The sequence below is a fragment of the Ranitomeya variabilis genome, chromosome 3 (genome assembly GCF_051348905.1).
Source record: "Ranitomeya variabilis isolate aRanVar5 chromosome 3, aRanVar5.hap1, whole genome shotgun sequence".
Taxonomy (NCBI): domain Eukaryota; kingdom Metazoa; phylum Chordata; class Amphibia; order Anura; family Dendrobatidae; genus Ranitomeya; species Ranitomeya variabilis.
Genome location: NC_135234.1, coordinates 35,028,555 through 35,054,610, shown reverse-complemented (window position 1 = coordinate 35,054,610; position 26,056 = coordinate 35,028,555). Strand labels below are relative to the sequence as shown.

At 45.2% G+C, this 26,056-nt stretch overlaps 1 protein-coding gene across 7 annotated transcripts in view; it reads left to right on the top strand.

Moving 5' to 3' along the window:
* The window catches only part of GRIK1 (glutamate ionotropic receptor kainate type subunit 1), a 373,798-nt gene that overhangs the window by 185,474 nt on the left and 162,268 nt on the right, over positions 1–26,056 (top strand). For all 7 annotated transcript variants that reach the window (XM_077293958.1, XM_077293956.1, XM_077293959.1 and 4 more), the window contains exon 5: positions 14,794–14,847. In XM_077293958.1, the coding sequence (XP_077150073.1) occupies positions 14,794–14,847 (54 nt within the window). The remainder of the gene's footprint in view (positions 1–14,793; positions 14,848–26,056) is intronic.

The following is a 26,056-nucleotide window of genomic DNA, read 5'->3' as shown; positions in this document are numbered from 1 at the left end:
TACACTTAGTCAGTGGGGCTTGTTTTCTATCTGAATCTCATGGTCGAGGCAGAGTTTTTTGTTGGCCTTCTCCTCCCCGACACCTAGCATCCAGGGCAGGTGCTCCTCCAGTTCCCTATCTACGCCCATGGTCTGAATTAATTCTTTGGAAACACGTTGCATGAATCAATTGTACAAGCGAATGTAAGAAACTTTGTGATATCTTATCATAGAAATATCCGTACAAGTCGCTGCTTCTCGTACCAGCTCAATGAGGGTTCAGGTTCCAGCTAAATATTGAGGTTCTTGCAGCGGAGTAGGGTAGGATGAGGGAACAGCAGAATGACAGAGGAAAATAAATACGGTAGTTACAAATCTTGCTGCTTCTTTCCCCCAGTTGGATTCACAGCTACACTGCTCAATACTTCCATATAAGGTCGTTACTACCTCTTCTTCTGAATATGTGCTTCATAGAGACAGGAGAATAGGAATCCTACATGGCGGGGTATATGCTGTGTATAGGAGACATCACCGCAGCTAGTCTCCACCCACAAGCTCAGAGTGAACTGAAAATTGGCCTTTGACTATTAAGAGGGGAAAATTGGTGAAAAATGCAGCATAAAAGTAATATATTTCCCAGATATATTGATATTCTTCATGTGCACACACGTAGCAGCTTATCCAGAAAACTCACCTGTAAATACAAGTTTGCCTTAAGTTCCAGTCTGACCATGGTTCAACAAATAAGTGTACAAATATGCAAATGTAGCCAGCACTAGCAATACTCGATTTTAATGTTGCACCATCATGAGAACCTTTTTTCCAAATTTGTACTTTGCCATCCAACTTACTGGTCAGCAGTTTTGGTGTAAAATATGAGGCTAAAAGAAATTAGATGAAATCTGCTGAGAAACACACAGACATAAAACCCGAGATGACACTCCCGCTTCCAAGGTTTCCTGCAACTGTGATACACAGGGGTCAGCTGCAATCGGGGGGGGGGGGGGAACGTGGCAACAAGTGTCCGATTTTCCTATAGTGCCACCTCTGGGCAAATTAAGCATTGCCATGATAGTACTCAAAAATCAAAAAGGTGCTGGTGTACGGAGTCGGCTCATTAGCTGCGCCTGCAATGTTTGTGTTAATCAGCTTGCATCTGCCATGAACAGCAGCGACAGGAGCCAGCTCTGAATGCTGCTGTTCAATCACGTGAAAGTCGCTGTTAATCTTTGCCAACGGCATTTAGGGCATTCAGTCCTGCCCGATCATCCATTTAGATGCCCGTTTCTCTCCCATGACGTAATCACGTGGTGACAATGATTTTCCATGGCAGGACACCGACATGCTCCTATGATGGTGGTGGCTTTGTGAGGCCCAGCAACAGACTGGCCTTTATTGGACAGCGTGATATTTGTCATACATTAAAAATCTATTGTACTGCGGTACGTAGAACAAGCATTTTAGACTTATGGGGTCTAAAAGAGAAAGTAAAAAAAATATTTAGAATGAGATACTTTTTCTACTTTAAAAAAGATAAAGTTCAAAGACATAAAAATAATAAAGTATCACAACATCCATTAAAGTCAGAGCGATCAATATATAAAAATATTTATATCATATGGTAAATACTGTAAAGAAAGAAAAATTAAAACACCAAAATTGAGGTCTAAGGGTTATTTAACATTTTTTCTTGTGGAGAGCGACATGCTGACCTTTGTAAGGAGGCTAATTGGCATTGTTCTCCGAAAATGGTGACACCAATCAAATTATTTTTTTTTTACAAAATTTCAGATTTTTTTTCTCAACACCTAAAAAATACATACAACTGTACAAGTTTGATATTGCCGTAATTATACTGATCTGGAGAATCATATTTTACGACATGATGAACATCGTAAAAACAAAACCCAAAAAACCAATGGCGGAATTGAGGGCGTTACTTCTGCACCGCATTTTACTATTGCAGCATTTTCCAGTAGATGAAAAAAAAATGTAAGAGATTCTTGGAAAACATTAAGAAAAAAATAACAAAAATTGGCCAAGGGAGGAAGGCAGTACTTTTTTTTACTAACTCTGAAATGCGCCATTGCTTGACTTTTTTTTTTAATTTTTTTGTGGAAATGTTCTTTATTGTTCTTCAGCTTTTTTTTTCCATATTACTTCATCCTATTACATTTTTTTTCCATGTCGGTAAAACATCCGAAAATCAAACAAAATAAGACCGGAGAGAAACAAAGAAGCTACAAAAACAACCAATTATTTTTTTTGCTGTCGACCTACATCCTACTCCTCCGGGCATAGAACATTGTGTGTGTGAGGAACCCTCCTCGTATTGGGCACAGTCGTGCAGTAAATATGGTGTTTATGGCCATAACATGGCAGCTATTAAGAACAGATGACCCCTTAATTTACTGGCGGGGACAAAATTAATCTCTAATGTGTACAAATAGTCACTGTGATAAAGATTAGGGGCCACAGATCTTTCCTTCCCTGATGACTTTCCACTTTATGAGGTTCTCCGAACGTGTTCCTTAATTAGTTTTTGAGATATTACTGTAGTGCATAATGGCAGTGTAGAAGCAGATGGGAAGATGGTAGTCGAACCCTTGGTCTGTTTCTATAATACCATTATGGCACTGTATTTCTTCTACAAAATACCAGTTTTACATTTCTGCCTCTGTGGTCATGTCTCTTTGTTCAAAATGGCCGCCCTAATAACAAGGGGCTCTGCAAAAAGGCTGAATCATGTCTCCCCAGCCGTTTCTCTGTCATGGGGTGACTCCCACGAGGAAGCAGCAGCATAAAGAAGGGCATGAAGCATGGAGACCAGTCAACAAAAATGTATAGTCAAGATTAATGGTGAGGTTGGAGGGTTGCTTTAACGCTTATAATCTCTGGTGGTCTAGGATGGAGAATGGCTTAATGAAGTATCTATGACATATTATTTATATAGCACCATTGATGCCATGGTGCCATATATGAGAAGATGTTACAAGCAAAATAAAGATATAATTGTTAGTAAAAAAAATGACCAGACTGGTACTGAGTGAAGAAGACCCTGCTCTAGTGGGCTTACATTCTATAGGATGATGGGAAAGGAGACAGTAGGTCAAGGGTTACAGTGGTTCTGAAGGTGTTGAGGTGGCAGCGTGGTCATTACAGGTTGTAAGTTTCCTTGAAAATATGGGTTTTCAAGTTCCGTCTGAAAGATCCAAATTTGGTGGATAATCGGACGTGTTGGGGCCCAGAATTCCAGAGGATGGGGGATATTCGGGAGAAGTCTTGCTGAGGAGCGAATAAGTGTGGAGGAGAGAAGGAGGACTTGGGAGGACCGGAGATTACGGGAGGGAAGATATTGAGAGATTAGTTCGGAAATATACGGAGAAGAAAGGTTATGGATGGCTTTGTAGGTCAGTGTTAGTAGTTTGAACTGGATGCGTTGGGGAATTGGGAGCCAGTGAAGGGATTTGCAGAGAGGAAAAGCAGAAGAATACGAAGAGAGATGAATTAGTCGGGCAGCAAAGTTAAGGATGGACTGGAGAGGTGCAAGTGCGTAAGCAGGTAGGCCACAGAGGAGGATGTTGCAGTACGATGGAGGTGGAGGACGATGAGGACATGAACAAGAATTTCAGTAGATTGAGGGTTGAGGAAAGGACGGATTCTGGAAATATTTTTGAGTTGGAGATAATAGGAGGTGGAGAGAGCTTGGATTTGTGGTTTGAAGGACAGGGCAGAGTCAAGGATTACTCAGAGGCAGCTAATTTCTGGTACAGGGTAAAGTGTGGTGTCATTTATTGTGATGGATAGTTCAGGTAGGCAAGATTCATTAGATGGACGAAAGATAATATGTTCAGATTTATCCACATTGAGCTTGAGGAAGTGATGGGAGAAGGAGGAGGATATGAGAGCCTCAATATAGGGCGATAGCTGGGCACAGCAGTTGGGTTTAGGGATGATTTTTTTGAGGATAGGTGTGATTGTGGCATGTTTGAAAGCAGAAGGGAAGGTACCAGAAGTTAGTGATAGGCTGAAGAGATGGGTTAGGGATGGGATGAGTGTGATGGTGAGGTTGAGGAAAAGGTGGGAGTGATGGGAACCAAACTTTTGTTTAAAATTTTATATAATGTGTGCTCTTAAATTCCCTGCAGATTGGTGGGGTCTGAGTCTTGAGACCACTCAGAAGACCACAGCTCAAGAAGCAGAGTCAGACAGTGGTAGAGTGTGCACACAGGGCGGACTTGTGCTCAGCAGAGAGTGTCCACTCAGTGTGTGTGCAATGCATAGATGAACCCAATGCCAGTACATGTCACTTCACTGTGCATGTGCCAAATAACAATGGAGCAAGAAAAAAATGGTAATCAGCCCTTTGTATGACAATTCATCAGTAATGAGCATGGTTCTCTTCAACTTCTTGGTATAGGGACACCAAATTTATGTAGAGACATCATAGGTTCAGTGTACTGATAACATTGGTACCGGTACATAGGGCTGGTTTTAGAGAAAATAGTCCTTCATATAGTATAATGCACACCCCCATATGCCTCCATATAGTATAATGCACCTTCATACATTAAAATGCACATCCCATAGTTTTCCATACAGTATAATGCACCTCCAAAGTCCTCCATACAGTCTAATGCACCCCCCACAGTCCTCCATATGGTATAATGCATGCCATAGTCCTTCATGGAGTATAATGCAGCCTCTACAGTCCTCCTTATAGTACATACTGTATATTATAATGCATACCCCATAGTCCTGCAGTATTATGGACACCACAAAGTACTCACTGATTTAGAAAAAAAAATGCAATACTCACCTCTCCCCATTCCGCCACTGCTTTGGTCTCCGCAGCAGACTCTCAGCTCGGCACAGCGTGGTGCGATAAAGTGACGTCATCTCACCCACTGGCTGAGACATCAGACGCCACTGAATCTGAGAGTAGCATGATGTAGAGGCAGAGACACTGATTTCAGGAATGTATCACTTACTGGGCGGCTTGCTATACATTTAATAAAATCACTGTATTATCAGATCTACTAGTTCTCAAAATGGTGAGCTCTGCATAACCCCTTCCACACCACTGATTATACACTGTGCATAGGCAGAAAGATGCCAATCAGTGGAGGGGGCATGGTTAGACTATATGGCAGCAGGTTTACTTCTCCTCTAGTGATAATCTGTTCATAAAATCAAAATTTAATCAGAACTATAGGAGGCAGCCCAGTGAGAGGTACATTGCTAGAATCCGGGTCTCTGCCCCTATATTATGCTACTATCTGATTAAATAGAAAAAACCTGCTGGCAGATTCCCTTTAATCTAAACATTTATGCAGAGGATTTCGAACTTTGGATTAGAAAAGTAAAGTTCTGAGTTCTATAAAGACATAATAAAAAAATAGTCTCAATCATTTCCAACCGACTAGTAAACTTTTCTATAATCTATGCAGTTTTTAACAATTTTTCAGAACTTTAAAAAAAAATTAATTAAGAAGCGAAGTGCCAATTATGAACTAAAAGCCACATTTCATCTTCGGCATCTATTTCTGCCCAGGAGGGCGACGTTCACTTTATTATCTCTAGCAAAAAATCATTGTAAGTGGATGAGCTGTAGGAAAACATTATTTTTTTTTTTTTTTTTTTTTTAGCTCCCACGGGTTCATTTTTCTTTTTTGTTTTCTTCGGCAGAAGTCGTCTGTCTCCCAGACCTTCTTTTATCAAATGAGGGATTCATCAGGATGTGCATTCTTCCCTCTCAGTGATTTCAAAGGATATCCCTTCCCTTTATAGAATTATTTTGACAGGCAGCCACGTAGCGTCACCGCCGCTTTAATTAAGAGAACAAAACCATCGCTTTAATTCGCAAAGCTGAATGGGTTTTCATTTAATTCTCTTATTAACGGATAGATTAACTCCGTCATGTCCAATGTTCTAGATATGAAGGGGATTTTTTTATTTTTTGCTTTATTCTTTATTTATTTTTTTGTTATTATTTTGAAGATTTCGGAAATTGGATCCTACTCTGATCAGAGTCTGATTTAGCGTCATCGGACCAATTTCCTCAAATGGATAGAAAATTTTCGTCTGCACCTGCCCAAACCCCGAGACATGTAGCGTGGCCAAAGATCACTAGGTGTGAATGGAGCGCCCCCACACCGCCGCAGGGCCGAGGGGTACCCGGAGCCGGGCCTCTAGGTCTCAGTCCTGGGGTTGTCACGGTGGCTAGACCCGGTCCGTGGCCCTGTCTGTCAGTGGGGGACGTCCAGTGCAATAAGTGGTGTTGTAACGGTGCAGTTGTGGGGTGCAGGTCGCGGTAAATAACGAGGACACCAGGTTGCAGTCTCTTTACCTCTTTACTGGAGATCTCTGAGTCCTCAGTCCAGAATACGGTTCACCAGGCTGCGCAAGTCCGGCCGGTCCAATGGCACTTCCAGAGTTCTCTTCACAGGTGGAAATCGGTGCCTTCCTTCTTAGCGCTTTGTGTTGTAGTCCTCCCCTGCTGTGCTTACGGAAAGTACCCCACAACTGTTGTGTCTGTTTCTTAAGTTCCCTCACAACTCGATTAAATGATGTTCTTCTAATTGTCCGTCCCTCCCTGATGTTACGGTTAGAACGGCACCCGTTTGTCGGGTAGGCCTGGAGTTCTTCCGGGACCCTAGAGACGCCCCTCTCTCGCAATTGCCTCCCAAGACTTCATAGGTGATATGTGTTAGACAGCCCGCCTTAAACTGACTGTCCTGCCGCTGTTTAGAGTATTGCTTGAAGCTGAATGTTATAATACTCCCTCGGCGTTCCGGCCACCGGTAGTGCGCCTCAGCAGGGTGTTGCTTCGGTCTTACAGCACGACCCCTACTGGAATTCTCCTATTGCTTGATCTCGTTTCTCACTCAGCACAATCTATCTCGCTTCTAGTCCTTTCTTAGGGCACCGCCGCTATTCTGAGCAGGCACGGTCCCGTTACGTTCTTTCCAATGCCAAGCCTCTGCCAGGATCCCACCCCTGGCAGAGACCCTACTGTCTCTTCCTCCACAACACCCTCTGCCACTGAGTGTTGCTTCGTCCAATCCAGTCAGCTTTCTGATCTAACTTCCTGCCTGACCCCCAGTTTACCCACATGGTGGGGAGTGGCCTAATGAATAGAACCCTTAGCTCCCCCCGGAGGCCCTGCTGTGAAACATATTGGTGTCTGTGATACCTGATCAGATGAACTCCTTCAGTGCCATCGGACGCACCATGGCTCCCCATAGTGGCGGAGCCACAGTACTGCAACGACCAGGACTCTGGGGCGCTGCACTCCCCCCTGGTTAAACACAGTACTCCGGGACTGGGAAGAAAACAACAATACAGGTTAGCAAAAAGACATACAATTTTGTTGAGTGTAAACAATAAGTATACTTGAACAGGCTTCCCTTTATGGGAGGTGAGGACACTTTAACGTTACAAACATAATTAAATATCATAGCAACAGGCTACAATTAACTCTCATTACCCAACCGGGTATTCTACTAAGTGCAATTAAATGAACAATAATTTAACATTGCCTTCAAGGAACATACACTCCTAGCTCGCTAAAGGCCTTCCCATAATCACATTACAGGGCAAGTTAACTTTTCATTCTCCTACTTTGAACCTGCAGGACCGCCTGTCCCTATGGCACCAGACCTACTGCCTCTCCTTTCTTTTACAGGACCGCCCCGTTCAGCCAGGGCCTACTGCCTTTCTTTACTATACATGGTATAGACATAACATTCCTTTCAATTAGAGAACATGGAGCCGGCTCTACTTGGCTCCTATTAGGACTCACTCACTAACCCCTACGGGTTCACTTTCTGTCCTTAGTAACACATTATTAACTTTCTATGGGGACTCAGGGTTTACCTTCTATCCTCACCTTCATTATTACTTTCTTACTTTCACTTAAGCAGAACTCTAAATCTGCCCCTACGGGCTTTCTGCATCTTTCTTTTTCAAAGAACATTATCTAGGTTTCACATTTTAAACAAATTGAACACGCATAACTTTCCTATATGCAAAACAGTTACATTTCTTCCAGAGCATCATCATCAGTATTTCTTTACATTTAACTAGTTAAAACACATACAACTTTTCTCATTCCAACATTACCATGGCATTACTGTTCTTAAAACAGTATCTCTCGTAAGTACGCTGTTGGACATCCCCTTTAAAAGAGGATCAAGTCTTTCTGAGGTAGCTCGTCTTCTCAGCCTACCAGTCTTTGTTCAGCAAAGGTTCCAGAACGGTATCTTCGCAAAGAGTCTTTAAATAAAACCAGTAGGAAGCGCCTTTAATAAGGTGCAAACTATTTACAAGAAAGTTTGGATCATGCACTGTTCATGATTTCTCAGTTTGTAAAACTTGTGCAAACTTGTAGAAAAACAAACAATAAGGATCCCGGGTCAACTAAGGGATCCATAAAAAGTTAACCCTGGACGGGTTTAGCAGCAAACAGTAAACAAACAGTTAAAAGGAGAACTATTTACATTTTCAAAAGAAACAGTAAAACCTTACTGTGGTGAAGCGGAAGGTGGTCTCCTATCCGGCCTCACCAGGCCAACAGATCGCACTGGTGAGCCAGGACGCCGTTCCGGTCCCAGCAGTGATAAAATCCCTCGCCGGGAGGCCCTTCTTACTGGCAGGCGCACACGTTCCTCCGGGGCACGGCGAGGTCGGGCTTCTTGTGGTTCCGCGGGGCCAGGCTCCGCTGCTTTTCCCTTGGGATCACCTTCTTCCGGTGCTTCAGCAGCAGCCTGGAGGGCGATGCACCGCTGAACACCTCGCGCCACCCAGCCAGCTTCTCCCGTAGCCCTCCTCCATCGGGTGTACGTCACCGCATCACCTGGCTCCAGGTCGCGGAGAAACCTTCCGCTGCAGGGCTCCACTTCTTCCCGTTCCACGTGGATTTGCAGCGGCTCCCCAATCTCCTGGATGACCCCGCGTCCATATTGGGGGTTAAAGGAGACCACTACACCCCAGTGGGACAAGGGGGGCTCCGCAACAGTGAGCAAGTCTACCTGGGGTACCGGTTGTGGCCGGGCTCGCCATGCAGCCATCATGTGCCGCAGGTGTTCGGCTTCAGGCAGGAGCTTCAAGCCTGGTGTCAGCGGCGCACTTCCAGCCGCGACCGGGTTGAGAGGATCAAGGGACACTGGAGACAAGCAGACCTCCGTGGGCCGGCCCAGCCGAGCAGTCACTCGAGCATCGGCCTCCAGGCGAGCAGCGATCCGCCGGGCCTCGGCTGCGGCCACGCACTCTTCCGACGGCGGCCTGGGGGGTCGGCCCATCGTTGGCTCCGTGAGGGTCAGCTCCCGCAGCGGCGGCATATCCTGAGCCACACCGGGCTGTCCAGCCTCTCTCGGAGTTCGACCATCCCCATGCGGTGCTTCTGGTGTCGCCATCTTTATCTCCTCTCCAATGTCTTCTTCCCGCGGTCTCTTTCGTGGGCGGCCCCGTCCCCATGGTCTCCACCCTCCGACCAGGATCAGGAGGCGGATCTCGGCTGTTGACGGGCACGTCCTCAGGACACAGAAATACTTAGACTGGGCGGCCATTGCTGTTCGCGCTCTCCAGCTTGCCTACGCCCCCTTCACGCCCCTCTTCTCTTCCTGCGCTCTCCTCAGCGCTACAATGGCGGCGGATTTTGGCGGCAAATGGCACAACACACAGTCCTCTTAATAAAGTACAGTCCAAGCACAACAAATCACAGTCTCTAGGCACACATGACCTGATTCTTCAGGCTTAAGTAGATCCTGTTCGTGACGCCAAGATTTGGAGCGCCCCCACACCGCCGCAGGGCCGAGGGGTACCCGGAGCCGGGCCTCTAGGTCTCAGTCCTGGGGTTGTCATGGTGGCTAGACCCGGTCCGTGGCCCTGTCTGTCAGTGGGGGACGTCCAGTGCAATAAGTGGTGTTGTAACGGTGCAGTTGTGGGGTGCAGGTCGCGGTAAATAACGAGGACACCAGGTTGCAGTCTCTTTACCTCTTTACTGGAGATCTCTGAGTCCTCAGTCCAGAATACGGTTCACCAGGCTGCGCAAGTCCGGCCGGTCCAATGGCACTTCCAGAGTTCTCTTCACAGGTGGAAATCGGTGCCTTCCTTCTTAGCGCTTTGTGTTGTAGTCCTCCCCTGCTGTGCTTACGGAAAGTACCCCACAACTGTTGTGTCTGTTTCTTAAGTTCCCTCACAACTCGATTAAATGATGTTCTTCTAATCGTCCGTCCCTCCCTGATGTTACGGTTAGAACGGCACCCGTTTGTCGGGTAGGCCTGGAGTTCTTCCGGGACCCTAGAGACGCCCCTCTCCCGCAATTGCCTCCCAAGACTTCATAGGTGATATGTGTTAGACAGCCCGCCTTAAACTGACTGTCCTGCCGCTGTTTAGAGTATTGCTTGAAGCTGAATGTTATAATACTCCCTCGGCGTTCCGGCCACCGGTAGTGCGCCTCAGCAGGGTGTTGCTTCGGTCTTACAGCACGACCCCTACTGGAATTCTCCTATTGCTTGATCTCGTTTCTCACTCAGCACAATCTATCTCGCTTCTAGTCCTTTCTTAGGGCACCGCCGCTATTCTGAGCAGGCACGGTCCCGTTACGTTCTTTCCAATGCCAAGCCTCTGCCAGGATCCCACCCCTGGCAGAGACCCTACTGTCTCTTCCTCCACAACACCCTCTGCCACTGAGTGTTGCTTCGTCCAATCCAGTCAGCTTTCTGATCTAACTTCCTGCCTGACCCCCAGTTTACCCACATGGTGGGGAGTGGCCTAATGAATAGAACCCTTAGCTCCCCCCGGAGGCCCTGCTGTGAAACATATTGGTGTCTGTGATACCTGATCAGATGAACTCCTTCAGTGCCATCGGACGCACCATGGCTCCCCATAGTGGCGGAGCCACAGTACTGCAACGACCAGGACTCTGGGGCGCTGCATGAACAGCGCAATATGTCAGTGGGTCTGCATTACATCCCCAAAAGTACCACAAGAATCAAGTCGCCAAAAAATCTGACCTTGTCAGAGTTTTTGGATTTTGCTTGTCGTGGACGCAGTACCCTCAGGGTTGCAATGCGACCCCGTTGACTTGTGTCCACACCTAGCGTAATGACAACCACCAGGCTGTGGCACCAGCATATGTTGGCCGTATTACCCTTGTGGTGCTAAAGGGATAGGAAACACTTAGGTCTATACCTCATAGCTGTCAGTAGAATCACATAATGGACCCTAAAAATGTATTTTATGTAGAAAGAAAGTTGAGTCTCACTACAATTAATTTTTGGAATTTTGTATTTTTTTCTGGTACGTATAGGTTAATTACCTTTTTTAAGATTTGTTCTTCTCCTCTTTGGTGCCTTTTATTAACAACACAATACTGATAAAATGCCACCGAGTCTGTAGTCCCTCTATATTGGTGGGGGTCGGACCACCTCTGATCAATGATTGACAGTGAATCCCAATGATAAGCCACGGTTTGTATTGATTGGAAGATCTCATTGTGACTCAATTTCCTAAAATCTGTATTCAGCAGCGTTCACGTTGCAACGTTGTAGGCACTTTACATGACGCATTGGTGTGGTGTCCAACTAAGCATGGCGGAAGGTACTGTAAGGCATCATAAAACTTTTTGGGTCATTTATTAAAATTAAGGGTGTCATAATACACTACCATCCCCGAGTTTTAATGGTAGTTCCAGTTTTTGAAGAGCCCAGTCTCCAAAAAAAAAGTGCAATATTGAGGCAGAAGGGCTTGGATTTTGATCTGGATCTTCCCTCTTTTTTGAGTTTTGCCTCTGTCCTGACTGCAATAAACTATTAGTTTTGTAAGAATGTACCCAGGCGGAGCGGGTGCCCCATTGATTATGTTTATTGTGCTCTTGTGTGCACTCTTGCATCGTAAACTGTATAATTTGTGTTTTACACTTTGTGTGGAGGGTGCATTGGTTGCATTTGTGGAAACCAAGGTCTGGTTGGCCAGTTCACAAGAGGTGAAGTACCTGTGGGGTCCGGTGCTTGGTGACCCTTTGGTGAGGTCATTGAACAGGAGGAACATGGGTATTGCGCTGTTAGCTTCACTGGGAGGGGGCTATTGGCAGCTTATAAATAAGGCTAGTTGGTGCCAAAACATTACTTGGCTCCTGTCTGTAGTGGTGTTTAATCTCGGAAACAAGATCAAGGTGACGCAGGGCCTAGGCAGAAAGTGAAGGAAAGTGATGCAGGTCCGATACAGAAAGTGAAGGAAGGTGACGCAGGGCCAAGACAGAAAGCAAAGGAAGGTGATGCAGGGCCGAGAACGAAAGTGAAGGAAGGTGACGCAGGGCCAAGACAGAAAGTAAAGGAAGGTGATGCAGGGCCGAGAACGAAAGTGAAGGAAGGTGACGCAGGGCCAAGACAGAAAGTGATGGAAGGTGACGCAGGATCGAGACAGAAAGTGAAGGAAGGTGACGCAGGTCCAAGACAGAAAGTGAAGGAAGGTGACGCAGGGTCGAGACAGAAAGTGAAGGAAGGTGACTCAGGGCCGAGACAGAAAGTGAAGGAAGGTGACGCAGGGCCAAGACAGAAAGCAAAGGAAGGTGATGCAGGGCCGAGAACGAAAGTGAAGGAAGGTGACGCAGGGCCAAGACAGAAAGTAAAGGAAGGTGATGCAGGGCCGAGAACGAAAGTGAAGGAAGGTGACGCAGGGCCAAGACAGAAAGTGAAGGAAGGTGATGCAGGGGCGAGACAGAAAGTGAAGGAAGGTGACGCAGGGCTAAGAACAAAAGTGAAGGAAGGTGATGCAGAGCTGAGACAGAAAGTGAAGGAAGAAGACGCAGGGCCGAGACAGAAAGTGAAGGAAGGTGACACAGGGCCGAGACAGAAAGTGAAGGAAGGAGACGCAGGGCCGAGACAGAAAGTGAAGGAAGGTGACACAGGGCCGAGACAGAAAGTGTAGGAAGGTCACGCAGGGCTAAGAACAAAAATGAAGGAAGGTGATGCAGGGCCGAGACAGAAAGTGAAGGAAGGTGATGCAGGTCCGACACAGAAAGTGAAGGAAGCAGACGCAGGGCCGAGACAGAAAGTGAAGGAAGGTGAAGCAGGGCTGAGAACGAAAGTGAAGGAAGGTGATCCAGGACTTGAGACAGAAAGTGAAGGAAGGTGATGCAGGTCCGAGACAGAAAGTGGAGGAAGGTGACGCAGGGCCAAGAACAAAAGTGAAGGAAGGTGATGCAGGGCCAAGACAGAAAGTGAAGGAAGGTGACGCAAGGCCGAGAATGAAAGTGAAGGAAAGTGACACAGGGCCAAGACAGAAAGTGAAGGAAGGTGATGCAGGTCCGAGACAGAAAGTGAAGGAAGGTGAAGCAGGGCTGAGAATGAAAGTGAAGGAGGGTGACGCAGGTCCAAGACAGAAAGTGAAGGAAGGTGACGCAGGGCTAAGAACAAAAGTGAAGGAAGGTGATGCAGGGCCGAGACAGAAAGTGAAGGAAGGTGACACAGGGCCGAGACAGAAAGTGAAGGAAGGGGACGCAGGGCCAAGACAGAAAGTGAAGGAAGGTGATGCAGGGCCAAGACAGAAAGTAAAGGAAGGTGACGCAGGGCCGAGAACGAAAGTGAAGGAAGGTGACGCAGGGCCGAGAACAAAAGTGAAGGAAGGTGATGCAGGGCCGAGAACGAAAGTGAAGGAAGGTGATCCAGGACTTGAGACAGAAAGTGAAGGAAGATGACACAGGGCTGAGACAGAAAGAGAAGAAAGGTGACACACGGCCGAGACAGAAAGTGAAGCAAGTGATCCAAGCTGTACGAGGCCAGAAAGCAATTGGGGCTATGGAGATGAGATGCCTACTTTAGTCTGTCATTAGAAAGTTAGTATTCAAAGGGCCAGTCCAGGTCATAGCAAAGGTGGAAGCTATGTAAAGCGGTAGCATAACGCCATCTCAGCCTAGTGCCCAAATCTAAAGGTGGTAATCCCACAAATAACATTTACTGACTATCTGCAGTACTGGTGATAATTAAAGAGGACCTGTCCCATGGTCAAGTATCTAGTTTCTGCACCTGAGCGCTCGTGCGTATGCACAACACCAGCTCCATTCACTGTCTATGGAAGCAGAGGGCGCACATGCTCATTTTTTTAAAAGTCTGCCGTACAGTTCCAGACATACAGTATAGGTTTTGTTTTTTCAGTCAGCGCAAAGTTTTATAGGCTTTACAAGGGGGCGTGGCTCACAGGGTAATTTTGCAGAGCAGCCTTAAGACCCGGCCCGAGAGAATCCTGTGAGCTACACCTCTTCAATAAAGAATACAAAAATGGAATACTTAATGGCGCAGCAGGACTAAAATAAGAGCGAACACTGAGCAATTTTCACCTGATGACAGGACCTCTTTAAAGGTATGATTGGTCAAGTTCAGAATGCTGGTACCCATCCCAAAAACATCCTAACCCCCATGTCAATGGAGCGGTAGTGCGCATGTGCGACCTCTGCTGCCATAGACAGTGAATGGAGCTGTTGTCACGCATTTACATGACCGCTCAGGTGCAATAACTAGACACTTGACCCAGTGACAGGTCCTCTTTAATTACCACCAGTCCTGCAGATAGGGAATGTTATTTGTGGGATTACCCCGTTACATTTTCTGTGTTGGCAGTCCTGTCTGTGCTAATTGCAGGTAATCCTTTAACCAATCAATATATATAACTTTAGTGGAGAAATCCTTTAAACAGTTCTATAATATTTTACATATAGACAACAGATTTTTTTTCCATTTGTGTACTGTTTACAACAATTGAATCTCCTTTATTAATAACTGTATTTTTCTTTCCTTTTTTTGTTTTTGGCAGATCCTCTCCATGGGAATGATGACCGAATATTACCATTACTTCTTTACAACAATGGTAAGACCTTCTGCCTATCTAGATTTGCTGCAAACTCCGCACAGATACTTATGACTTGCAGTGGAATAGATAAAACACTATCAGCATGCAATGTGTTAAATATACCTTGATCTTCATCTCCTATCCTTAAAGGGAATCTGTCAGCAGGATTTCGCTATTTAATCTCAGAGCAGCATAATATAGGGCGAGAGAGCCCGAGTCCAGGGATTTCACTTACAAGGCCGTGAGTTGTAGTTTCAATACAATCAGTGTTTTATCAGCAGGAGATTTTCAATGCCGGGCTAGGTCTTACGTACACAGCAGTCAGGCTAATCTGTTTAACCCCACCCCCACCACTGATTGGCTGCTTACTTGCAATACACACAGGAAGCTGCCAATCAGTGTTGTGGGCGGGGTAATACACAGCTCAGCATTCCGCCGAGAAAACAGGGATTGTATCAAAACTGCTCTAGGCAGCCCAGTAAGTGATGCATTGCCGGAATCAGGGTCTCCATCTCTACATTATTCTGCTAACAGATTCCATAGCAAAAAAAACTGCTGACACATTCCCTTTAAAGGGGACCTATCTCTTGCAATAATATGTATTTTTTTTCCCTGGTGTGAATGACACTGTTCTCCTGAATGTTTTTCTTTTCTTCCTGCTCCTCTCCATTCTTTTCCCTGTATATAAATGTAGTCCCTTTTTTGCCACATGGGCGTGGTCTACAATAACACTCCCACCAGGGAGAGTTGAGGATCACTCCCACTTGGCTAAAAAGTGGTCTCGATCGTGGGACACCACCATATAATAGGAAACCGGGTTAAAATTACTAGACTCTGTACTCCTTAAAGAAGCAGTGCCAACTGCAACCAGGGGCCAATTCCTTATTCCCCTGAGACCTCGATGATCGAGAACCAAAGTAATGAACTTCTTATAATGTAGAGGAGTCTGAAAAAGTCATTCTTGTTAACTTCCAAGTCAGAAATACCTTTTCATTACATTTGACATTTGACTATATTAATTTTGAAATTTTAGTTTGCGCTCTCAGATTATGATTTAATGACTCCAAATTCTCCATGACTCGCTCTAATTAATGGACTAGGTTTTCTTTTTTCTTTTTTTTTTTAATGTGAGGAGTCGTATAAGTTTCCACTCAGTATAGAGTAAGGGAGCCGGAGCCTAGAACGAGCTCCCCTCTGGGATTAAAGCAAAGGGATCTTTAATTCATTTTATCATCCCAGAGGTCGAGGAATAACTTTGAGTCGCCGAAGTGTATTAATAGCTGCATATTCTGCTCTTTTCTTTGCTAAGTGAAAATAAATCCTGGTATGAGCTGCAAGAAATGTTCATATTTTTTTTATAATTTTTTTCTACCTATAATTAGGATTCGAAAAATAAAATAAAATAAAATGCCTGCTTTGTTTGTGAAACAGCGCCACACCTGCACATAGGTTATGTCCGCTACTGCAGCCTCAGCTTTATTGTAGTGATCTCCATTACCACCTACGATCTGTAGACAGGTGAGATGCTGTATTTGAAATAGAGCTGGAAATCAAGGTTATTAATTGTTGTCTGACAGACGTTCGGCTACGCTGAATACACTCGGGCAAATCATCAAGATCCGCTGCTGGCAGCTCCCGTGTAATCAGCGACCAATGACGTGCTAGATGTACTCAATAGGAGACAAGTCTGGAGACACTGCAGCCATGAGAGCACGTTTAAGCTACGCAGGTTGCTTACAGTACACTCCCTGACAGAAGTTATGTCGTTTATCCATGTTATGTAAATAAAAGCTTATAACCTGACGTTAAATTCATCCATTGGTTGTATAAATTATTCTTTTGAAAGCTGGAACCCTCCGAAATGTGGTTTAGGTTAAGAAAATAAATTGGCACCAATGCAGAAATATTGATCAGTCAATGGACACAGAATGGTCAGATTTTGGCAAGACAAAAGTTTTGTCGCCCACAGAGAGTAATGTGATATTCAAACAAATAATTAACTTAATACAATTATATGTTGCATAACATTGGTGAATGAAGTTGTGGTGCTATTAGTCATATTTAATATTTTGTGTGACTTCCATGAGCTTGAAGGACTGCATCCATGTGGTTCAACAATGATTCAAACAATTTATTAATGAAGTCATCAGGAATAGCAAAGAATGAAGTCTTTCATGCCTCCCAGAGTTCATCTAGATTCTTTGGTTTTGCCTTCCAAGCTTCCTCTTTCATCCTTCCCCAAACATGCTCAATGATGTTCATGTCTGGTGACTGGGCTGGCCAGTCCTTGAGCACCTTGATCTTTTTTGCCTGGAGGAACTTTGTTGTAGAGATGGATGTATGACATGGAGCACCATCCTGCTGCAGAATTTGACCCCTTTTATGATTTGGAATATAAGAAGTGGCTAATACTTCTTGATATTTTAGGCTATTGATATTGCCTTAAACCTTGCAAATGTTCCGCACACCCCCATACTGAATGTATCCCCAGACCATGATCTTTCCACCACCAAATTTAACTTTTCTGGGTGTATTTTGGAACCATACGGGCTCCAGTTGGTCTCCTGCAGTATTTGCGGCTTCTGTGGTATAATTCTACTGAAGATTCATCAGAGAAATCCACCTTCTGCCACTTTTCCAGCGTCCATCTGTTTAGCAGGTTGTGGGACTTTGCAAATGCCACACAATTTTTTATTTGCCTTTTGTTTAGTGCTGGCTTCTGGGCACTGATTCGACCATGGAGGCCATTTCAAGACAGAATCCGACAAACTGTTCTAGTTGACACAGGGACTTGAGGTGACCAGGCCTGTTGGAGCTCTGCTGCAGTGGAAGAGGGGCTTGCTTTGGATTTTCTAACCAACAAACTTTCCTCCTGAGCAGTTGCCTTGCGGAGTCTGCTGGACCTGGGCTTGTCAAACACATCTCCAGTCTCTTCAAATCTTTTTTCATTCTTTGTACTTGATGCTGAGACACATTAAAGGTGCCAGCCACATCTGCAGTGGATCTGGTCTTCAGCCTCTTGATAATCCAGGCTTTGGTCGCAGGGTGGATTTTTGGCATGTTGTCAAAGCTCAAGTTGCAGTTCAAGTGAAGGTCTGGGGTGCTAGGTTTCTCTTTATACACACACACTAATTAACTGATCATTTACTGAGCACAGGTGAGGATGTAAACTAGGATTGGGTGCATTATATGACCAGGCAACAAAACTTTTGTCTTGCCAAAATCTGACCATTCTGTGTCTTTTAACTGATCAATATTTCTGCATTGATGCCAATTTATTTTCTTAACCTAAACCACATTTCGGAAGGTTTCAGCTTTCAAAAGAATAATTTATACAACCAATGGATGAATTTAACGTCAGGTTATAAGCTTTTATTTACGTAACATGGATAAGCAACATAACTTCTGTCAGGGAGTGTAGTATAGGAATCATGTGGCCTGGCATCTTAAAAAACAGCTCCTGGGAAGAAATGGATGCACCACTGGTTCCACGACCAAGTCAGTAGATCACCAAGTTGTTTGTAAACCTGGAATGAAGACTAGAGGGGTCTGGCTACTGCACTTAATGCCACCCCACAACACTGGGAGTAAGACCAGTGTGACATTCCCTCATAAAGGCCTCCTCATGGCTTTGGCCATGTGGTCTCCAGACCAATCTCAGAGAATTATTGAATCCTAGACAAAAGCGGAACTCATCATTGAAGATGACTGACCTCTATTCCAACCTCCATTGCCGTCTAACTCTTAACTATGATAGCATTTGAGGGCAGTGGCTTGAGGTCCATATAAGGGATGGCTCTCCATTGCCCATTGCTCCATTCCAGCCTCCGATCTCCATCTGGAGACCACGTGGGCAAAGCCACCAAGAGTCCTTCATGAGGGAACCACAAAATGGTGAAATCTCAATTTTAAGGAGTTAAGATAACCTATAAGCCCATAATATCGAAGTGGTGGAAATCCCCTTTAACTTAATGGAAGACTTATGGGTATACTTGTCAACTCTCTTGGAACATGCTTGAGACCTCCCAAATTCCAGAAAGATGTGGCAAATCTCATGATCACTGCGGTAATCTCTCCAATTCCTCTAAAAAGCTGCTCTTTTAGGAGGAATCTTACGTATGACACCTGGATGTTCAAACATCGGACCGAACCCTAGTGTCCACTCGCACATTCTTGGGTGGAGAATGGGGAACAAAGGGGATCAAAATCCTCTCGGGGGTCTGTGCTTTGATATTGGCCTATATTTCAGGAAAATCCATTTAAACACAGGAAAAGTGGAAACTTTCTTTTTTTCCCTTATTCTCTGTCAAAATGGAACAAACCTTGCAAAACTGTAATGCTCTTCAATATATCAGTAAGGAGGTTGACGAAGCACTGACATTCCCTCTGTACTGTGTGTATATATATATAAAATGTTGTAATACTTAAAGGAGTTGGCCTTTTTGGACCGATCAATTACCAGACTCTGATTTCCTTAACTGAAACCCTCCCAGAGATCAGCTGTAATCTGTAACAGAATCTGGTATTAAGTGTTGAGTTTCCACGCAGCGCCTTCACAGGAGAAATGCAGCATTACACAGTTCACTGTGAAAACAATAGGTTGAGTCCTCCAGAAAGACAATCTTTGCAGCAACTCCTTGCACTGACTAATTTATAAAACTTCATTGATTGGAGCCTTTCTATTAAATAGTAACAATTTTTTTATTTACTTTTGTAATATACTTCACTAACTTAATTTGCTTCCTTCTCTCCCAAACACCATGCTGCATTGCGTTTTCACATGCCCAATTCATGCTCTTTTAGAAGCTACTTTCAACTGCTGCTCAACCAAGATCTGTAAACATCTGAGTATAGGGTGAGTGATCAGAAAGGGTAATTCCCTCTTTAAGTCTCTGTGCTAACTACCACTATACTCAGACAGGGGAATTCATGAACTCTACAAATAGTCAAGGCCACGACAAGGTATTTTAACATAGTAACATAGTTTTTAAGGTTGAAGGAAGACTTAAAGTCCATCTAGTTCAACCCATAGCCTAACCTAACATGCCCTAACATGTTGATCCAGAGGAAGGCAAAAAAAAAACGTGGCAAAGAGTAAGCTCCACATTGGGGAAAAAAATTCCTTCCCGACTCCACATACGGCAATCATAGTTTGCGGGATCAACGCCCTATCAAGGAATCTAGTGTATACAGCTCTGGCAAAAATTAAGAGACCACTGTGAAATGTTCAGTTTGTCAGATTTTTCTCTTTATAGGTATATTTTTGAGTAAAATGTAAATTGTTCTTTTATTCTATAAACTTCTGACAACATGTCTCCGATTTTCCAAGCAATATATTTTGTATTTTTTTTCTGACAAAAAAAATCTTCAAAATTATAGAAAAAAACAGTGCTTTCAGTCCTCAAATAATGCAAAAAAAACAAGTGCATAATAATTTAGAAATAACAATAGTAATGTTTTAACTCATGAAGAGTTTAGAAATCAATATTTTGTGGAATAACCATGATTTTTAATCACAGCTTTCATGCGTCTTGGCATGCTTTCCACCAGTCTTTCACACTGCTCCCAGCACAAAAATGTAAGCAGTTCTTCTTTGTGTGATGGCTTGTGACTATCCATCATCCTCTTACATTCCAGAGGCTTTCAATGGGGTTCAGGTCTGGAGATTGGGCTGCCCATGACAGGGTTTTGATGTGGTGGTCTCTTAATTTTCGCCAGAGCTGTATAACCTGTAACATTATACTTTTCAAGAAAGGTATCCAGTCCCCTCTTAAATTTAAGTAATGAATCACTCATTACGCATATAATGGAAAGGGGGCACCACGGATCATGGGATACCACCAGGACCTGAGACATATGAGCATACACAAAAGATGAAACAGACAAGGTCCTAAAAAAGGGGATCACCACAACAAGGATATGGCAAAAAAATATATACACACAGCTAGGCAGGTTTGTGCATGTGTCTCCCTTATCTAGCACTTGCAGTGCAGGGATTTGTATGTCTATGTGGGCTTTATACTTTTGCTATTTTGCATTCACACTATTAGTGGTCTGTTTCCATTTGCAGTACCCAGGGGAGTGCCTATGTAGCTTGGCCTATTTCTTTCATTCTATTAGCAATTTGGTTCTAGGTAATTACATCATATGTACATGACTCGAGTCCTATGTGGGGTACGGCCGTATTAGGGGCTGTTGTGTATAGCATTTGTATGCTTTTTAAGTGTTTTTATATGTCAATGTGTTTGTTACCCTTGTTTGTATATACATATTTCAATAAAGCTGTGTATATATTTTTTTGCCATATCCTTGTTGTGGTGATCCCCTTTTTTAGGACCTTGTCTGTTTCATCTTTTGTGTAGAATCACTCATTACAACATCATACGGCAGAGAGTTCCATAGTCTCACTGCTCTTACAGTAAAGAACCCGTGTCTGTTATTATGCTTAAACCTTCTTTCCTCCAGACGTAGAGGATGCGCCCTTGTCCCTGTCTCAGGTCTACGAGTAAAAAGATCATTAGAAAGGTCTTTGTACTGTCCCCTCATATATTTATACATTAAAATAAGATCACCCCTTAGCCTTCGTTTTTCCAAACTAAATAGCCCCAAGTGTAATTGGAGCGACCCCATGGGGCCGTGGGGTACTCGGTACCGGGTCCTTCAGTTCACAGGGGGGATGTCACGGTGGCTGACGCGGTCCTTGGCCCTGGGACATCCGTGCAAAAGGGAAAGGTTTTTAAAGGGATAAAGTTTGTATTCGTGACGCCACCTGTGGTATTTGGTCAGGGTGACTGACGCTGCTTTAAGGGGTCTGCTGGGGTGATGATATGGCAGCTAGATGGTATACCTTCCCACAGGTGACGTATGTCCTCAGGGCTTCCCAGTGTGTAGATGGTGGATGGTGAGAGGCGCAGAGAAGAACGAGGACACAAGGTTGCAGTCTCTTTAACTTTACTGAAGACTTCAGCATCCACAGCCCAGAGCACCAGATCACAGGGCAGGCAGAGTCCGGCCGTTTGGAGGCAAATCCAGAGTCCCCTTATCCAGGTGGAAATCAGTAGCCTTCCTGTAGCGCTGTAGTGTTGTAGTCCCTTACTGCTAAGCTTCTCATAAGGTCCTCACAGATGTTGTAGATGTTATGTCTCTCTCTCTGTGTCCCCCAGATGGATGGGACAAACCCGTATGACCGGTGGCTTGAGGCGGTTTACAGGGACTCTATCATGCCCCAGCCTCTAAGGGGTGCCACCTTGCCTCCTGGGTATAGTGGCGGACAGGTAACGTGAAATTAGCTGTCCTGCCGGTCTCTGGAGCAAGGCATAAAGGATCGTTGCTCCCTCGGTGTTCTGGCTACCGGGATCCTGCGCCTCAGAAGGAGGCAGCCTGTGTAGGGCTGAACCCCTACTGGTATCCACTCCTTTGCTACGACTTCTTTCACCCTCTCTGCAATAAAGTTCTCCTTCAGTGTCTCTTTCTAGAAGCTGCCCCACTCAGGGCAGGCACAGCTCCATGTCCTTTTGTCTCGATCTCTGACAGGATCCCACCCCTGCTAGGGACCAACTACCTGAGCGAAGCTCAGCCAGCAACTAACTAACTTCCTCCCCAGGCAACCAGTTTTACCTAAGTGTGGGGAGAGACCTAATAAATAGGAGCAGAGCTCCCCTTGGCGGCCTGGAGTGTGAAAAGTGTTGCATGTTTGTGATACCTGGATGCAGTTGTCCTTCTTGGCCTCCAAACGTAATATCACTCTCCCCTAGAGGAAAATGACATTACTGCAACAACCAGGACCCTGGGGCGCTGCATAATAACCTGTCTTGGTATTGCAGACCCCCCCAGTCCTCTAATAACCTTGGTCGCTCTTCTCTGCACCCGCTCCAGTTCAGCTATGTCTTTCTTATACACCGGAGACCAGAACTGTGCACAGTATTCTAAGTGTGGTCGAGCTAGTGACTTGTATAGATGTAAAATTATGTTCTCCTCATGAGCTTCTATGCCTCTTTTAATGCATCCCATTATTTTATTTGCCTTTGTAGCAGCTGCCTGACACTGGCCACTGAATATGAGTTTGTCATCCACCCATACACCCAGGTCTTTTTCATTGACGGTTTTGCAGAGAGTTTTAGAATTAATCACATAGTTATACATCTTATTACTTCTACCCAAGTGCATGACCTTACATTTATCCCCATTAAAGCTCATTTGCCATTTATCAGCCCAAGCTTCTAGTTTACATAAATCATCCTGTAATATAAAATTGTCCTCCCCTGTATTGATTACCCTGCAGAGTTTAGTGCAGTGTTTCCCAAACTCCAGTCCTCACGGACCTCACGGGTCATGTTTTCAGGATTTCTTTAGTACTGCGCAAGTAGTGAAAGTATCATCAAGACATCAGGAATTGTCTCACCAGTGCAACACTATGGAAATCCTGAAGACATGACCCGTGGGGTCCTTGAGGACTGGAGTTTGGGAAATACTGGTTTAGTGTCATCTGCAAATATTGAAATTCTACTCTGAATGCCCCCCACAAGGTCATTTAATAATTATGCTAAAAAGAAGAGGGCCCAATACTGACCCCTGTGGTACCCCACTGCTAACCGCGACCCAGTCCGAGTGTGCTCCATTAATAAGCACCCTTTGTTTCCTATCCCTGAGCCAGCTCTCAACCCACTTACACATATTTTCCCCTATCCCCATTATTCTCATTTTATGTATCAGCCTTTTGTGTGGCACCGTATCAAAAGCTTTTGAAAAATCCATATACACTACGTCCACTGCGTTTCCTTGGTCCAGTCCAGAACTTACCTCTTCATAGAAATTGATCAGATTAGTCTGATAGGAACGGTCCCTAGTAAACCCGTGCTGATACTGGGTCATGAGGTTATTCCTCTTCAGATACTCCTGTATAGCGTCCCTTAGAATGCCCTCCAGGATTTTACCCACAGTAGAGGTTAAGCTTACTGGCCTATAATTACCGAGTTCAGTTTTTGTCCCCTTTTTGAATATTGACACCACATTTGCTATACGCCAGTCATGTGGTACAGACCCTGTTATTATGGACTCTTTTTTTGGTGCCCTAGGCAGATGAAGCCAATGGCTCCCCCCTACCCACTGGTGAACTTTCAGCCTCCAATTAAAGGAATGAGTCAGAGACTAAGGTAAAAGGGCCCCTAACAAACCTCCTCTCTGCCTCCGTTGGGTCATGTAACAAGCTTGGGCGACCACTTCCGCTACAACTGTTACCGTTTTTCACCAAAACATACCAGCAATAGTAAAAAAAAAAGTGATGTACTTTAGGGGTGAGGCTCAACAGGGAGCGTGTTTTCAATCTTAGATATAGAAGCATTCATTGTTTGCAGACCATTAACACTATGCCAGGACAAATATTGATATTCATCCCTAATATCCCATATTTTTTTATATTTCAGACACAAGGATAGTCTCCATCTTTTCCAGACGCCATGATGACTTTTCTCATCCACATCTCTTCTCTGACGATTCCCTTTTCTTTGCTGTTCTGAACCATGCACCACCTCCCAACATGGTGCCCTTCAAAATAAGAGTGTTATTAAAATGCTCTTTTCATAAAAATATCTGTCCATATTATGCCTTATTTAAGCCTCTTATTTGATCTCCACTCTGTCCACCTTAATGATTTATAACCACCCCACGGTCTATCACCAGATATAGCCACCACATCAGCACTTCCAAACCACGGCCTATGCCATGGCTGTCCCCTCTCCACAGTTTTCCCTTACACTCTCTCTATCTCCACACTGTCCCTTCACCATACTAGCCTCTCACCATATTAAGCCCCTGCTTCACTCTGCCCCCTCTCCATTTCCATTCTGTTCCCCCTTTTCACACTAAGCCATCATACTGTCCACTACGTAGTCCTCTCCAAGCTGTACCCCTTCCTAACACTGTCCACCTACATGGTATGAGAGTCACCACAGCCGCCCATATAGTATAATATCCACAACAGCCCCCCAATATACACCATAATGTCCACCATAGCCCCCAATATAAATTATGATGTCCACCCCAGCCCCAAATACAGTATAATGTCCACCATTATGTTCCACACAGCCACTCTTGATATGTTCCCACAGCCAGGCCCACATATGTCCCCACAGCCAGTCCCACGTAGTTCCCCACAGCCAGTCCCACGTAGTTCCCCACAGCCAGTCCCACGTAGGTGCCCACAGCCAGTCCCACGTAGGTGCCCACAGCCAGTCCCACGTAGGTGCCCACAGCCAGTCCCACGTAGGTGCCCACACCCAGTCCCACGTAGGTGCCCACACCCAGTCCCACGTAGGTGCCCACAGCCAGTCCCACGTAGGTTCCTACTGCCATTTTCACGAAGGTCCGCACAGCCAGTCCCACGTAGTTCCCCACAGCCAGTCCCACGTAGTTCCCCACAGCCAGTCCCACGTAGTTCCCCACAGCCACTTTCACGTAGGTCCCCACAGCTAGTCCCACGTAGTTCCCCACAGCCATTTTCATGTATGTCCTCACAGCCAGTCCCACGTAGTTCCCCACAGCCACTTTCACGTAGGTCCCCACAGCCAGTCCCACGTAGGTCCCCACAGCTAGTCCCACGTAGTTCCCCACAGCCATTTTCATGTATGTCTCCAGAGCCAGTCCCACGTAGTTCCCCACAGCCAGTCCCACGTAGGTCCCCAGAGCCAGTCCCACGTAGTTCCCCACAGCCAGTCCCACATAGGTCCCCACAGCCAGTCCCACGTAGGTCCACACAGCTAGCCTTACATCACCACAGCCAGCTATGTCCCTCATTTACAGGCAAACTAATAAAGAAAATGTAAAAAATCTTATACTCCTCTAAGACTCCGTCAAGCTCAGCCTCCATCTCTTCTGTCTTCTGCAGCAGTGGACGTTGAACGGCTCGATTATGTCACTGCGTCGTGCCATTCAATGTCCCCTGCGTGTGCCATCTCTTTCAGTGCAGAGGCCAGAAGTGGCGTGTGTTCTGCTGGAGTTCCCGGAGGATGCGGGGGCTGATTATAGCTTCTCAGCTCCTGTCCTGGGCACATCTGACAGATGTGAATACAATTGAGTGCAGGGTGGGAATGATGGCTGGTGTGCAAGCAAAGAGAGGGGTGAGCAGTGTCCGTATCTGTGCGCTGCAGACATTCAACAATGTCACTTATTTCCCCCATAGTGCGCCCCCTTGGGGAGGCAGGAAGTAGCGCCATAAGCAGGTGCCTACCCC